Consider the following 17,006-nt stretch of genomic DNA (forward strand, 5'->3'; position numbering starts at 1 on the left):
GCAACATTTTACCCAGGAGATCTTCTTCAGCCTGTAGAAAAATAGAACAGGGTTAATACTAACCGATGTTGTCGTCATCATCATCATCTCCTCCCCCTCGCCCCACGCAGCTCAGAGCCCAGGGATACAGTGTCTTCCATAATCTCCTTTTCTAATTGTACTTCGTATTCCAATAATCCCTTTTCCTTTTTTTAGCTGCATGCATTCTAATACCTAGCCTTTTTTCTCTTCCTCGTATACTAGTGGTCACAAAGATCCAAGTCATCTGCTGTAAGTAAAAGTACAGCTCTCACAGAAGTAACAAAAGGACATTTGGCCTGTGCATGCAAGAACCTGTGTCTGTAAGATCTTTAAATGAACTCTCCCTAACCAGCTGCCCTGCTTTGGGGCTCAGTAGAGGATATCTGTTGTGATGGGGGTGACTTGTTTTAGTGTCCAAGACTTGCTCAGTTGACCTTTTACGTGTCCAGGTTCAGTTTTGGCTTGATCTAAAGTCACCACAGTTTTACTGTCTTACTTAACCTGATGTTTTATATCATTTTTATCTTATAATGCAGATATTTATCTTGTAATAGGGATTTATAGCTTATGAGAAGGGTAGAAAAATTAGTTAAAACAACAAGTTTAAGAAAGTAAAAATAAGTATTGCTGTCCCAGGCAATTGGATTAAGTCTTGGCTGCCTAAATATTGAACAAGGTGATTTCTGAGGTATTCTTTCTTTTGTCTGCTACCTACAGAAAGAATACATTTCTTACCTGATTAGTTTTCTTTAATTTGATCAGAAAGACTAGCAGATACCCAGTTCTGTTACAAAACCATAAGATCTATCAATAAGAAACAGAATTTTAATACTAGATGATGGAGAAAAATAGTTTGAAGAGCAATATTATATTTATATAATTTGTTTCACAACTGTTTTGTCACTCATCACTCACCAGCCAGACTCAGTGCCCTGAAATGCAAGTGCATTAAATTAAGTGGAATTGCTATCATCTGTTAGGTTTGATTAAATATGTCAGTGATGTGGCAAAGTTAAAACAATAGAGAGCCTAGAAGGATAATGGCATTGTAAAAGAAAAAAGTAAAAAAAAAAAAAAAAAAAAAAAAAAAAAAAAAAAAAAAAAAAAAAAAAAAAAAAGTCAATGGAGAAGAGACCAGCATGGCTAAAGACCAGTAAATTCAATCTTGCTTGGGAATCTGACCCTGATCCAGCAAAGTGGTTAATCTCATCTTTTAAGCATGAGTTCTTCCCTTCTCTAAGTATGCGTATTATCCAACTGAAGTTAAGGGTGAGGTTAAGCGTGTTCTGAGATTCTTGCCATAGAGCTCAGCATCTCTCAGACCAGAGCCTTCACTGACTTGACTAGGGAAACATCTTGCACCAAGGCTTATGTATTGAATGGTATTTGTGTAGTCGTTCATGTCGTGCATGCAACCTAGGGTTTCCAAGGGTAGTCACAAAATTATTATAATGTTTGGGTACAAAAGTCTATAAAATGCTTTGCCCTATAAGGTGCAAGTCTTTTTTTTTAATTGCTGTACAGAAAAATGTAGCAGCATAGAAGAACAGATTAAAAAAAATCAAATGTCTGATGTCAGGAGTTCTACAGTTGAAAGGTTTTATTGATAAACTATTCCATTCAATCGAGTAGACTCCAAAATCTGTGGTCAAAAGGAATTACTGTTTTGTGTTACACTGATATACTGTCTTATGTAAATTCATATTTTCATATGAGAAGCTATTGGATAATACAGTATAAAACTTAAATTTTGTTTCACTTTTATTGGAAACATCTACTCTTTAAAAGAGGTAATGCCTCTTCAGTCGATGAGTATTGTTTGATGGTGCAAGGGAGATATCGTTATGAATAGTTTAAGGGCTTAAGTACTGATTTCATCTTTGCAGGTAGGTAACTGCTACAGACTTAAAGTTACAGTGTTGCTTCATCCTGCTGAAAATTTTTGAGTGGTTAAAATGAACAAATGAAATATTGCAGATCTTAGCTAATCTGGTGGTAATGTGCATGTGCTAGTCTTTCTGGAAAGCAAGGTCAAACCTCTGCTCCCTGGGTATACAGGCGCCAGAGGACAGGTTTTTGCCTTGAGTCTAGCTGGAATTTAGACAGGAGAAAGAGGAAAGGAGTCAAGAATAAACTGTGGTGTTCTGAATCCAGAACAAGGAGCTCACAGGGTTGATGCTGCAATGGCTGTGATTTGTTAGGTCCCTTGGCTATAGTTTGTGTTGCATTTGTGGCCAACCTTGTATTAGTGGAAGATGAGACTTTTTTTTTTTTCCCCACAATGCTTTCATCATCTTCCGTGATGCCCACCCCTCTTGTATGTACCTTCTAAACTAGGAATTAAGTGGCACCTGGTAAAGAAGGCAGCTTCTTGCTTGGAAGATATCCCTTGTTGGGGGAAATTCTCTGCTGCCTGTCTTCCAATGCCTTAAATCTATTTTCCATTGTATGTAGTTTTTATACCTGAGAATTGATGCTGTCATAATCTACATTGCTGGTAAGTCGCACATGATGAATATAAGCAATTAGTGTGCCCCCAAGAAACAAGCTTTCACAGGAAATTTATTACACTACAAGCTACTTCAGTTTCAGTGAAAGCCAACCGTGTATGTGAGAGAAGAAAGAGGCTGCTCTACTTGTATTTGGTCAATAAGAATTAGATGGAGAAAGGAAGAAACATTTGGTATAAGTTGCTGTGTATGTTGTTTGTGTAAATGGTAGACACAAAAAGAAATTTGTGGTTTGCCAGTTTAATAGGATTTCATTCATGTAAAAATATGAAAACTACTGTAAACTAAAATTTGATGGCTACTCCAGCATTTCTTAATCCATTTTTGTATTCCATGATCTTTGCAGCTGTGCAATGGTGGATCTGTGACTGATCTTGTGAAAGGGTTTCTGAAGAGAGGTGAAAGGATGAATGAACTTATAATTGCTTACATTTTACACGAAGCACTGATGGTAAGATAAATTCTCAATGAAAGGACAGCCAATATTCAGATAATATTTTTTTTCTTTGAAGGAATGAAGATCAATTCCACTCTAAACACAGTGTCTTGTATCATAGTAGTGTTTAATGAAATCAAGGTAATGTGCAATTCATACAATTCTTTTTGAATGAGCAAGGTAAAGAACAGTTCATCTGTTTGTTTCACTATTAAGAGAATGAAAATTGATTTCTGACCATTGATTTATTTCCTCAGTAAATACAGTTCCACATAGGAATTGGTTTTCATTTTGAGACATAGCAGAAATATACTCAAAATAGTGTTCTGTTTCTTATGTCAGAATCCAAGATATTTTTATAGCAAAATGATCATCAGATCTAGTGAATTCAAACACTATCATAAGAAAAATTGTCTTGGCTAATCAAGATCAAGTGTTTTTCTTTTTCATTGTCTTTTAATTGGAATTTGACTTTCTGCAATGGAATTATTGATAGGCCTTAGCACTTTTCTTGACTGTACTCTAAAGGTATAATATATAACACAGATTTATAGTGCTTTTCTTCTGCTGCTGTCATAAAACTTCTAGGTGACAGAAAGTGGATCAATTAAAAAATACCTGTTCCACATAGTGGGCCAGGTGTTTTTCCAATAAGAATAAAATCTCTGTGGTTTAGGATAAAAAATTCTGTTTTAAGGTTTCTGATACTTTTGTGCTACCTTTCTTTTTCTGCAAAAGGTAATACGAAGAACAGAGCTGCCAGTAAAAAGTTAATATCTATATCTCACCTTCCAGGGCCTTCAGCATTTGCATGAAAACAAAACTATCCACCGTGATATTAAGGGAAATAATATCCTTTTGACCACTGAAGGAGGAGTCAAGCTTGTGGATTTTGGTATGTTATGTTTATTTATTCAGTCAGCATTGGACCTCTGAGGCGTGGAAAATAAATAGAGGAAAGAAATTAGAAAAGAGGAGCTATATTAGCTTTTTATTTAGATTTTGAATACTTCATTAAAAATAACTTGGATAACTGAAGGTACTTTTTAATTTGATAGAAATAAATTATTTACAGGCTCAGAGTTTTTACAACTTTGTTTTTTCCAGCCATTTTAGTAATGGTATTTAGATAGCATGGCTAAGGAGTAGAAGTTATAATATGGTGTTAGTAACTGCCAAATGCTTCAGGGCAGACACAGTAAGTGGAGTGGCAAAATGGGGTAATATGGTTCAGAATAAGGTTGGTGTTAAGAGCCTCCAGGACCATGCACTGGTTCAGTGAAATTAGGAGCTGGTAGGCAAAAGCTTTATGTAGTATATGAGAGGAATTAGAACTTACTAGATATTATGAAGAATGGGAGAGCTCCACCTCAGTTGTAAACAGTTCATTAGAGATGCTACCTGAAGGCAGCAAAGGGGGAGCTAGCATGTAGGAAATCCCCACTTTCCAAATTCTGGGAAGGCTAGCAGGCTTTGGTAAGCCTAAACCTAAGACTAATCGTTGAATAAAAAGGCTCAGTTCAAGTCTGTTACGCCTAAAGGGATTCTTAAGTGCTGTCATCTGGTTTCATCACCAGACAGGAGGAAGCAGTGAAACAGGTAAAATGGGTTACCTTAAAAGTTTGCTGACTATTATTTTATTTAAGGGAATATTAAAATTTGCAATGCTTGTTATTATGAACTTTTTATTAGCACACCGTCTTCTAATCTTTAAGTACAATTTATAGGTTGTTACTTTATAGAATAGCAACCATTTGTAATATGATGATTCCATTCAACATAAGGAAAATTTTCCTTTTCTTTTACCCTCCTGTTTTGCTAATGATTTATGCAATTGATACATAACAATTGTTTAAACTAATCATGGGATTTTAACGCCCATTGGTATAGTGTCTTCCTGCCAGTAGATTGTATTTGTGCAACTCTCATTACACAAAAGATCACAGCTGTTAGGATTACTAATTCTTCTGAAGATTTATGTATTTATGTTCATTTTTTATCCTTAGATAAAATCTTCAGTTGCAAAGGCATCACACTTTCTAAATTATTTGCCATATGCTTGCTAGTAGTCTCTGATAGTCTGGAAGTTTAGTGTGAGGCAAAATCAATATTTTTGCCCACAGGCTTTTAATGTGTTGTGGATACTAATTTTTTTAAGGTGTTGAAGGCAATTAGAACTGTAGAGTATCAGTGCATCTGTAAATTAATTCACTTCTGCAGATGTCAAAACATACTAGCTGTAGGGATGAGAACCTTAATTCTTTATTCCCCGGTTACTGCAATCTACTGCTAAGGCTATAATTGAAAAATAATCTTCAAATCTTGTGAGCAAAATTGTGGTGTCAAAGCATAGAACACGCTCAAGAAACAAGCATGCATACACAATTATATGGGTTGAAAAAGGGCCTGTAACATCAGCAGTCCTTCCTCTCAAAGGAATGCAAGAAGTGCACCCCTCCTTAGAGACAGATTTTTCTCTTGCAATTTTTTTTCAAAACCAATCTGAAAACAACAATGATTAATTTTAAATCAAAAAAAAATTGTAGTTTTCACAAAGCCAGCATGGAGGACATACCATGCACCTTTCAGGCTAGTGTTTAAGGTATTCAGCCAGGATCTGGGAGATTCTTCTCTTCTGCTTAGGAGGATTTGAACCCACACTAATTAGATTCCACAAGTGTGCTTAAGGCAGGAATGTGAGTGGATCAAAATCTCTCAAGTTGACACTGTTACAAACAGCTGTACATAAACATTTGTTGAATCAGGGACAGAAACCCATAACCACGCTTTTACTTAATAAGCTGATGAATCAATGAGCTACAGAAGGAGACAGACACACAGGCACAATCTCTTTCTCTCTCAGTAGATATTCAGTGGAAATAAAATTTTTGTTTTGGATTGAACAAATTACTACATGAAGCTAACCCTCTTCCTCCCCCCCCAAAAAAACCTCAGGTAATCATGCAGCTCCGTCTAGCGTCCACGCAGCATTTTCATGACAGTGTAGAGGGAAGCAGAGACATAGTAGATCAAGAACTCCTGCCCCTCCAGCATTAACCAGCAGAAACACTTGACAGAGGACGTGAGCCCTTCCTGAAGATGATGTTGGCTGAGCTGTTCTCTTACATGCTGGTTGATGATGGGATGTTCTGAAGAACCCTTTGCTCTCTTCCTCCAATACTCTTTATGCTGTTTTTCATTTAAACAGGTGTATAAAACCTGTATTTGAAAGATGGACCTGTGAAGTACCTTATGTAGTACAATACTAGAAAAATTTGTGTCCTCAGCCTGTATGTGTGGTGTGGTTATGTAACTTGAACTTTTGTCACTTTTTTTTTTAAGTACTATTAGGAGTTCCTAAGAGTCACAAATGAAAAAACTCTAAAGTGAGTTAAATATTCTTTGAGAATGGTATCTCTTTCCTGTGTTCTTTTTGTACTCTTTGAATTTGCCTGTGTAATGGTGCGTCACCATTCAGAGTCCTTTCTGTCTTGTGCAGCAGTACTGACTTTCTCGAACCTTCATTTTGTGACACAATTTATACAAATTGTCTATGGTTGTTGCATCATAGGCATTTATATGTATGCTGTGACCATGGTTTCTGAACACCGTACAGGCTGTAATGGATAACCTTCACAACACTGTTACGAGGAAGGAAATTACTATAATTCCCAGTTAACAGCTGGGGATCTGAAACTTTGAGAGATTGAGTTGCTTGAGGTAATATGGAAAGTCTGTGGAAAAACTCTCCCAAAATCCAGGCTAACAGTCTTAACTGTTTGTTTGCCTTTCATATAGGTATGAAAAGTTAATGAGATGAGAAAGTCTTTCAAAGACTACCATGGCAATGTCTCACCCAGGTTGCTTTAAAGAGTGAAATTCTTGCTCTGTCTTAAAATTCTGCTGCAATATTATTTAACCTGTATAGAATTTACTCCAGTAATATAACTCTGAAACACCTCAATCCCAAAATATATATTGATCAACTCAAGTAAATGAGTTTATAGTCTCTTCCACACCAATGCTTCTGAAACTAAATGGCTTATTGAGGAGCTGCCAGATAGAGCGATTATTTTAAACTGTCCATTCCGCAGGAAATTTGGAATACAGTTCCTAGAGAAGCTTCTGCTCCCCTTATGTCCATCCAATATGATAGTTTAGATCAGCAGAGGTAAACAAAATCATTCTCTTTGACTCCAAACAATAAGAAGTCACCAACAGAGTCTTCTCTAAGCAGATCCCATGACCCCTTCTTCAGTACCTGAATTCATTAGCCTCCTCTGCCTAGAAGGTTAATATATTTTGCAAAGTCCATCTTTTCCTCTGTTACAGAAGGATGACTAAAGACAGTCCATCTATCTGGAACATTTGTGGGAATTAGCTGTTTAGCTCTTCTGATGGAAAATCTTTGGGAAAGATGCAAGTCTGAGAATTGCAACAATTATGCTCCAAGTTTCCCTTTGCTGCAGCAATAGAAATAATAAATAGCTGCACTGTTTTCAAGTGCAATTGATATGTTGCACTGTAGGATAGGGGCTTGATAGAAAAATATGCATTTACATTAAAACAAATGTCCTGCAGCACTTCAAAGAATGAAAACTAAATAGCATACTCTATAAAAAGAGTTGGAGACAAGCAAAGTATGAACAAAATTTTCTTTATAAATGTTTTTAATTACATTCACAGCTGTTCACTAGGTTTCTGGGAAGGAAATGTTTTTGTTCTCTTTCTCTCTTTTTAAGTTTTTTATATAGGTTCCTCAGATTTCAGGGTTTTTGAGGAGGATTCTAATGTTAAAGAGCCCGATTTCAAAAGATATCTTGGCCACTAAAGATGCAAATTAGCATCTAATAAGATTTTCAAAAACTTCTAGCATGTAAATCCAAATGAATTAGATGCTGGATACCTTTTAAAAATCTCATGAAAATCCATCTGCAGTTTTTACTGCCTAAATATCTTTCAGTGTCTGACCTTGTTTCATCAGTTAAAAAGTGGCCTGAAGTCACTGGCTCACATAGCAGCCCTCATCTGTAATAAAATTCATATAGTCATCTGCATCTTACAGYGTGTAACCAATTTCATAGAGAGCTGAGTGCGTACCATCTGCTTAGGCTGAAAAATACTTGCTTATTTGAGTATTTGCACTCAATTCATTTTCTTGAAACTGGAGTGAGGAACAGGGCCATCCCTGTATTAAATAGTGTCAGTCTGAGACAGAATTCCCTTTCCTCTGAAAATTCTAATGTGCCAAATAAAGGGCTGTTCCACAATGGGAGAAAAGAAATTTAGCTGTATTATTGTTGTTATTGTTACTGTTTTAACTTTGTTCTGAAAAAGCCCAAATGACATTTCATTCTGAAAAATTTGACATGTTTCTGAAATCCCCTGCCATCCCAGGGAGCCTGGGAGCTTGGAAGCCAGAGCTCTTCATGCTTATATATTGTTGAAAGAAGAGGATTCTAGGATCCCATGGCAAATGATCTTTTTGGCTAAAAAGAAGAGTGTAATGCTTGATGGAAAATTCCTCTTCAGCTGTGTTTTTGAGGGTTGACCTTATAGGCTGATAGTCCTGAACAAGAGCATGGGTAGCTTATGCTTTTCTGGGACTGCTGAAACCTGCATATCTCAGGATGAGCAGCTGTTGCCTTGAAAATGGCCCAGAAAATGTAAGTATAAACTGTACTGCACCACTTAGACAAATGCATTGCTTTTCAGCAGCTCTGTTCCTTGCTGAAGGCCATGTCCTTCTATGATGAAAGCATACTTTCATACCACATGTAATTATGCTCTTGAACTTACTATGTTCAAGAAAAGTTGTTGAAAAAAGAGTCAGAGGAAGTGAAAAAGATAGTCAGATGTTTATGTGGGTATTAGGAACATCTAAGCTCCCAAAATGAAAATAAAATGTTAGAGGACTCATCAAATCTTGTCCTTTGGAATATAAGCCTATTTCTAACTACAAGAGATCTCATGATTCCCTCAAGCCAACTAGTGCGGCCCTGTGGGAAAGAGGTTATCCAAAAGGATTGTCAATCTCCATTTTCCATTTCTTCTCAGGCATTTCACTGTGTATCTCATTTCAGTATGTAAAACTCTCCATCATTAGTGTCTCTAGATAAGCCCAACTATACATAGGAAAGTTCTAAAGCTTTAGTATTGTTAAGCCAGGTTCCAGGGGAAGACATGGAAAGAAGGTAATGCAATCTCACTGCTGCTGGCAGATGGCTGGAAAATTGCAAACACTGTTCTGAATGCAGTTAATAGAATACTCACTTCAAGAGTTCCTTTAGGACTGTGGATAATGAGATTTCAATTTGCATAATTACCTGAAACATGTATTGTAACATTAATGGAACATGTCTGTAGTGAAGATAGGATGCTTTTTGTATTTCAAACATGTTTAGTTTGCATTTTTCTACTTTCTTTCCAAGCGATTTCAAATGTTAGAAGTGTTGCATTTGCAAGTTGCATGTGAATATTGGCGTTCCAATTTCATTGGCATTAAAATTTCAGATATCATGCTGGGCATAAAGCTGACACAGTTTTATTGTGGATGCATACTAGCTTGACTCAACTAGAAATTAACCTGAGTATGACTCATTGGAGGAAAAGTGGATTGGGGGAGGGAGTACAGTATTACTTTATTTAGACATACTTAAAACTGGCATTACTTTGATTAATACTTGACCTATTACTTTGATGTAGTTTGGAAGCTGCAGATAGACAGAGGTCCACTTTTGTGTTTGGAATGTAATAAGGTAATTATTTTGCTACAGAGAGAATGATGATGCTTCTGTTAAAGCTAGTTGAAATCATTTACCATTAAAAGCCAAGGAAATCTTAATGCTGACATTCCCAAACTGCTGCCTTGTTATTCAGAATTGTAATTTGGTAAAACATGCCAAATGTGAGAACCTTCCTTTTTGGTAGTACATTTCTATATTAACTCTCCTCTTACTTTAATTTTTTTTTTACAATTTTATCGAGGTAACACTAAATGAAGGTAACAATTTCATTTCATAATTCAGTTCATAAATTGAATTTCTTGGGTTTTCCCCAGAAAGTGTAGAACAATTGTGCCAACATTCTCTGTTGTGACTCTTTCTTAGAGAAAGATCTAAGTACTTCTAAATACTTCTTTCTTACAGATTACAAAATATTAATAATGCTTCAGCCCTGTTAGTCATCAGCAAGAACTGATCAATATATTAACCCTAGGCATATTCATGCCTATCTGTAAAGAAATACAGGCCAAACTATTTAAAATTCAGCAACTAAATTAAACAGACTGAGTTTTTGAAGTGTTGATAAACCGGCAGCTGCCATAATGACAAAGCAAGAATGGTAAAATTAGTTACACTATACAGCATGTTCAAATTAATAGGTCCAGTCTCAAAATAATTAGTGAGTCCATGGTAAGACTCCATCTTAATACCTCCATCTGCTTAATTGCTCACCTCTCCTGGTTTACAGAGCTTTCTGCTCCGTCATGCAGGAAAAGCATCTGAAATCCAGGGTCAGAGGTGAGGGAGGGAACCACAGTGCTGAGCTTCGTGCTTGCAGCATGACACCTCACTGGCTGTCCTGTTCCCCCACTGTGACACAGTGCTGTGGCCTCTCCCTTCCATGATCACACTTGATAGATACAGTGGGCTGATTGATCACAGATCAGTCTGGCGAGCCTTGTGTGGCACATGGCATTGCAGAGGGAGAGAAGGCTCATGGCACTGTACTGCGACTGCATGCAGTACTGGTCTGGCTGCAGTGGACTGTGAGTCTAGAGCCACCTTGTGCTCAGCGAATAGCTTGAGAAGTGAGTGATCCAAGTTTAGAACTGGGAAATTTGGGGGAAGGACAGTTTGATTCCTTTCCTTGTTAATGTATATCACAATTTTCAGCCTTGAATGTCCTGCTGACATCGAAGAGGAGCTCAACATGACCTTGAATAATTTTCCAAACTGCTGTAGATTACTTATTCTGGAATAGTCAGAATATCCTATTGTGTATCCTTCTTCTTGCCCTGCATTAGCTATAAGTGTTGTCTGAATCATTCTGTAAAAATGAAACAATTAATTAAAAACATTTCATTTGAAAGTATTCAAAAATATAATTACTTTCTTTCTGCCCTTAGCTTACTTTAAGCAATGAGTCATAGCGAGACTTATTTGCCTTAGTCATTCTAGCATGCATCCATAATAAAGCTGTCTGCTTCAATGATTCAGATCAAGAGCAGGCTATCATTGTGTTGTCATTTCTGCATACCACATAGCATGACATTCACATGTTCCTTCTAAACAACTTTTGCTGGGGCTGTGACAGAAGCTAATAAAAGTAAGAACTTCAATGAAAAACTTCCTTCATGAGCAGCTTGTCAAACTGCTTTGAACCCAATCAAATTAATAATTCCAAATTTCTCAAACCAGGGTTAGCAGGGATAAGATGGATTGCATTGACTTGAGCTGTGGAACATTTTCTTTGTTGACTGTTTAATTCTTTGTTGAAGGCTTAGTCCTTAAAAACTTATTTTATGGGCCATGTGTGAATGAAAACCTTTGTGCTGTCCAGTAACAGCAAGAAGAAATCATGTGACCAAAGGCTGTATCCAGGATAAGCTGTTCACTTGGGGTTTTTTAAACAATTTTTTCTACTAAGTCTCATAAAGATGTCACTGATGGCTTAAACATTAAAGAAGTCTGATACAGAAAGCTGGTATCCTATGCCAGAGACACATGAAGCTAGAAAATAGTGCTCTCGGTCCAGAAAAGACTCCCTCGTGGTTCTCCCAAGGGTCAAACAATCATCTCTTCAGCCCTTTAGCAAGTCAGCCCAGACCATTTTGCATGTAAAGGGGGCAAGAGGGGCTGGCTAGAAAGTATGCTACAATGCTCCTGTGTTCACTAGCATATGATCCTACAGGGACTGTGAGCAGCTGGTATAAGGCAGGCAACCCTTTTAGGTAAAACAGCTCTGGAACTCATAGATTCACCTCTGACTTTTAGTCCAAAGGATTTTCAGTCTGAACTTTGAACATCTTCTGTTATCAGTTCTTGTGTGCAGAAATTAAATGCAGTGATGGAAGCAGAATTGCAAAGAATTGTCTAAAACAGCCCTGTAACCACTAGTTCTTGGCGTAATTCAAGAACCTGTTTGGTAGAAGCATCTGTATGGCCTTTTTTTATAAACACTAAAATTCTTAAGTCTGTTYTACCTTGCCTTATTTCTGCTGCCTAAGTGTTTCTCAGAGACTTAGAAGTTTTTTCCGTTTACTCACCTCTCGTGTTGGTCTATATGTTTTATGTGGTATTAATTCAATCCCGTTTACTTCCCAGAACTTTTGGACTTTTCAGAGACCTTCATTTGTCCACACCCTGCTTCATAGCGTTTTAGGAAAAGAGCAGGTTATTAGAAAACCTCTGGTCTCACCTGCTGTACAGTACCACCTGTTCATTTTTAGGTGGCTRTTGAACTCAGTGACTCAGTTTGCACTCAGTATTTCAGTCCTTAGTTGTCTTAAATATTCTCTCCCATCAGCATAGTTGCTGCCAGTATGCAGATAATCCTAGCAGGCAAACCATGCCACGTAACAAGGAGAAAATCCCCTGGGTTTCTTCCAGTCATACAGGGAAAAATTCCTTTGGAGGCTTAAGAAGTGGCAGTCAATTTGAGTGCAAGTATGTAAGGAAGGCAGCATCTAAAAAGGAGAACTTTCCTGACTAGCATACTGCACCAGATTGTAGCTGCACAAATCCCTAAGGCTTTGGAGAAGACTAGTTCTCCCTTCTGAATACATCCGGCCAATTGTGCATCAGGAAAACAAATGTTCCTTGCCTCCTCTTCAGGAAACCAGCTGAAGCCCTGAAGCATGAGATTTGATTAGAATCATTGGCCTTGTGCCAAATCAATCTGCTGGGAGGATGTGGAGGGCAGCCTGTGGTATCCTGTTCTGCTGGGGCCAGAAGAGAAAGGGTGCAAACAGAGTCATAGACTAAGGGAGCTAGAAGGCACAGCCACACCATCCTGCCCAATATCCTGTAATACAAAAGACCTCAGATTTCTTAAAGAAGCTGTATTGAAATTTTTCTTTTGAAAAGCATGAATGATACATCTCACAGATGTAGTGAAAGTTGTGCTTTTTCAAGGTCACTATTTGCTGTTTTGTCATCTGTTCCTTGTAGTGATTCTGTATCTGATTTAGGATTTTCATTTAGTTTCTTATATGCCTAAAAATGCCTCTTCTTTGTCTTTAATCCTAGCCATGACTGTACTGTGAAATCCACCAGACTTTGATTACTTTATCTTGTCTTATATATCACCTATATTTTTATCTTATAGTTTAGATTCACTGTTTTTTACCCCCCTTTTCCTCCATGCCTCTTAGTTTTATATAAACACCATGGATTTTTCATCTCCCAGGCCCTTCCTATGCATGGTCTTCTTGGATACTAAGATTTTGACCCTTCTGAAATTGTAAAAGGGCCATTTGGCTGGCTTTTGGATATGGTCTGTTTCAGTTTAAGATTTACATTCTGGAATGTGTGTTTTCCTAAATGTCTTGGGAACTGTGGCTTGCCAGTGGCTGTTGTCTTGGCAGTCTGTTTCATTCATTAAAACATTTTAGGTATTAAGATAATACATAAAGACTGGGGACATGGAAAAGACTGAGGGTACTCTATGCCTTCTTTGCTGTGGTCCTTACTTGTAGGATGTGCCTTCAGGAATCCCAGGTCCCTAAGATCAGAGGAAAAGAAAGCCTGGAACAATGAAGACTTACTCTCTGTGGAAGAGGATCACATTAGGGTATGCCTGGGCTCTTCTCAGTGCTGTTGAGACACATGTGGAGTGCAGTGTCCTGTTCTGGGCTCCACAGTACAAGACAGACATGGACATACTGGAGTGAGTTCAGCGAAGGGCCAYAGAGATGATTAAGGGACTGAAGCATCTCTCAAATGAGGAGAGGCTGAGAGTGCTGGGACTGTTTAGCTTGGAGAAGAGAGGGCTCTGGGGGATCTTATCAATGTGTATAAATACCTGATGGGAGGGTGCAAAGAAGATGGGGCCACTCTTCTCAGTGGTGCCTAGTGAAAGGCCAAGTGGCAATGGGCACAAATTGAAATACAGGAAATTTCTATTTAAACATACAAAGCACTTTTGTACTTTATGTGTGATCAAACACTGAAATAGGTTGTTCAGAAAAGTTGCAAAGTCTCTGTCCTTGGAGATATTCAAAACCTGACTAGACACAGGTCTGCTGTAGTTGACCTTAACCTGAGCAGGGGAATTGGACCAGATGATCTCCAGAGGTGCCTTTCAACCTCAACCATTCTATGATTCTATGAAGATTATTTTTGTAAAATTCTTTTTTGCCATGTCCTTTCAAAGGTCTTAGAAAATTCTCTCCACAACAGTTTAGTGGAATCCTTCCTACTTTCCTGCCTCCCCCTTATTTGTTATTCTCTGACCAGAGTTAACTAATAGAAACACTCAGGTTTTGGTTCTGTCTCTGATGTTTATTTTGCAGTGTCTGTTTGCTGCAGACCCCTTATAGTTCTATCACAGTTGATATTTTATTACAGGTGGAAAAAAAATTGTGTGTTTCTGCTCTTATTTTCCCGGTAATGGTAACTGTTTTCCTTCAGTGGAGCTACGTATAGGATACTGGACAATAAAACTGTAGGTTAGCAACAATAGCAATATTAAATGCTGTTGAAAATAGTGATCATTTTGGCTCCTCGTTTAAACTTGTGCAGTTTCCTTTTTGTTTTAATCCCATTGTATTGGTCAGAACCTCATTTTCTTTCTAGATTTAATTTGAGCGCTCATAGTTTTCTGTCAACAAGGAACCAATATTGCCTCTGTGCTCTTTTCATTTAAAAGTTTGGTTGTGTGGTCACTTGATAGTCTATGAGGAATTCTGAGTATTGGCATTGTTTCAAAAAGGTTCTGAAACATCTCTTGCAAAGCCATCAAGCCAACCACTTGTGTCCTTATGGCCTGTTAGTAACATTTTCTATTAAATACCTTTATGCTTTCTATCCATTTTAGGTAATTAAACTTGGGAGAACCTCTTGGATGTCCCTTAAAAATCTCTCCTTGGAGTGGATGCCACAATACATATAACAGGGTTATGCATGGTTATGATGGTGGTTATGTGCCTGGTGTGTTGTGACGTGCCATTGGGACTGATCAAAATTGCTTTGTTTTAAACGTATTCTTTACCTGTTGTCTTCTGTCATTATGGAATATGAAGAAATTACATCTATTTTTTAACATATCGTATGTATTTCAGCTGATCTGTGTGGAATTATCCTATCTGAATATGCACCTTTGCATTAATACAGTCTGTAACAGCGAAACAGAAAATGGGACCGTGTCAAAGTTAGTAGCAATTATAGAGGAGTTATGACCCTACCATTGTTACTTGGGAAGTAGCCACTTCCCTGACTGCATCCTGACAAGAATGGCTTACTCTTCTCGATGTTAAGCCTAGGATGCTAAAGAAAAGTCTTAAACCATTACAGATTTAGGATCTGTTGTCTCAGGATCTAGTAGGAAGTTGGAGTTGACCGATTCATGAGGGACTGCCTTGATGAGATGGGACAGAGAGGCAAGAAAGGAGAGATCAAGTTTTGCAGCAAACAGGACGGAACAGGAATGTCAAAGCCTGCCTTTCAGAGGGTTCGAGAGGAATGCAATGTAAGATCATGCTGCTGGTTTAAATGCATTTCTCTCAGAGTTTAAAAAAAAAAGTTGGCAAATAAATTAAAGCATTGCAGGTGCTACACCTGTTTAGATCTGCCAGGTTAGCAGTGTGAGCAGTGTTTGGTCCAGAGACTAGCTTGAGGAACGGTTGAATTGCAGGTTCCTACTTCAAAGAAGGCCATAAAGGGGATACTTTGACAGAGGAGTGGACGCTGAGGACACAACTGCAAAAGGGTTGTAGAAGAGGTGGCCAAAGGCAGTGAGATATTTAGAGTGTAAGCTCTTTGGGGTGGGGTCTGTGTTTTCATGTATGAATATAGTGGGTAGCATAGTGGGCATGCAGTCTCCATGCTGTATGTCAARTGTGAATTTAGTAGAATTTACTAGGGCTTAAAGTGTGTCCCTCTCCCTTGCTGTTCCCCCATTGGTATCAACCAGTACAGTTTGCATACCTCTGTCACAGGACATAATCATAAAATGATGTTGCACAACTTCCCAAATTAGATCAGAACAGTGTCTGCTCAGATCGGGTGCTACTATGAGACAAATCTTTCCTAATAACAGAGAGCTCATTTCTGCCCATTTTTTTTTCTTTTTTGGAATGCTAAGGTCATAAGTAGGTGGAATAGGTAGTTCCACTTTTTTCCAATATGCCAATTTTTGCAATGAAAAGTTTATATAGTACTCATGGTATAAGGCTGCTAATAAGAAATTTCCACTTTTTACTAGTAAGCTACTGCCTGGATTTTCCAGAAGAAATAAGCAAAAAAAAAAAAAAAAGCCTTTTGCTGACTATATGCACAATATTTTCTTTTCAGCATTTGTGCATATAAAAACCAGCATGATGTGCATCGGTACTACTAATTCACTTAGTTATTAAGCTGCTCATTTTCATAAGATTTGCAATTAGTATGTACTAAAATACTTCTTTATGAGGTATTTTTAGATTTTCTTAGGAGAATATTTGATTAATTTTGCAACAAAGCAGTAGTAAAGGAGATGGGGGAGGAGCATGATGTTATTGTTAGAAAATGTACAAGTTAAAAAAAGCTGGCCAGCTATATGCTTGACTGGTTACTGAAATGCTGGAAGAAATGTTACTAAGTGTGGAATTACATCATGTTTACAGAAAAAAGCCCAAGGAAATATCATTTGTCATAAGATGTTTACTCCATAAATTGAAATGCCACTTCACTGCTAGAAGTAAAAGGATAAAAAAATAAACACAAGAGCCTAAAGAAAGTAGTGATGAACAATTCAAATTAAATCATCTTTTTATTGAAGTAAAGAAAAAGGGGGGATGGGGGGAACCCTTCAGTTTGTTTAATATTTACAGTTCA

General features: G+C 37.6%; 1 protein-coding gene across 1 annotated transcript in view; it reads left to right on the forward strand.

The window, feature by feature from the left end:
• The window catches only part of MYO3A (myosin IIIA), a 126,181-nt gene that overhangs the window by 21,587 nt on the left and 87,588 nt on the right, over positions 1-17,006 (forward strand). The window contains exons 3-4 of the mRNA XM_026065754.1: positions 2,878-2,982; positions 3,763-3,862. Coding sequence (XP_025921539.1) covers positions 2,878-2,982; positions 3,763-3,862 — 205 coding nt within the window. The remainder of the gene's footprint in view (positions 1-2,877; positions 2,983-3,762; positions 3,863-17,006) is intronic.

The sequence above is a fragment of the Apteryx rowi genome, unplaced genomic scaffold, assembly GCF_003343035.1.
Source record: "Apteryx rowi isolate R43461 unplaced genomic scaffold, aptRow1 scaffold_231, whole genome shotgun sequence".
NCBI lineage: Eukaryota > Metazoa > Chordata > Aves > Apterygiformes > Apterygidae > Apteryx > Apteryx rowi.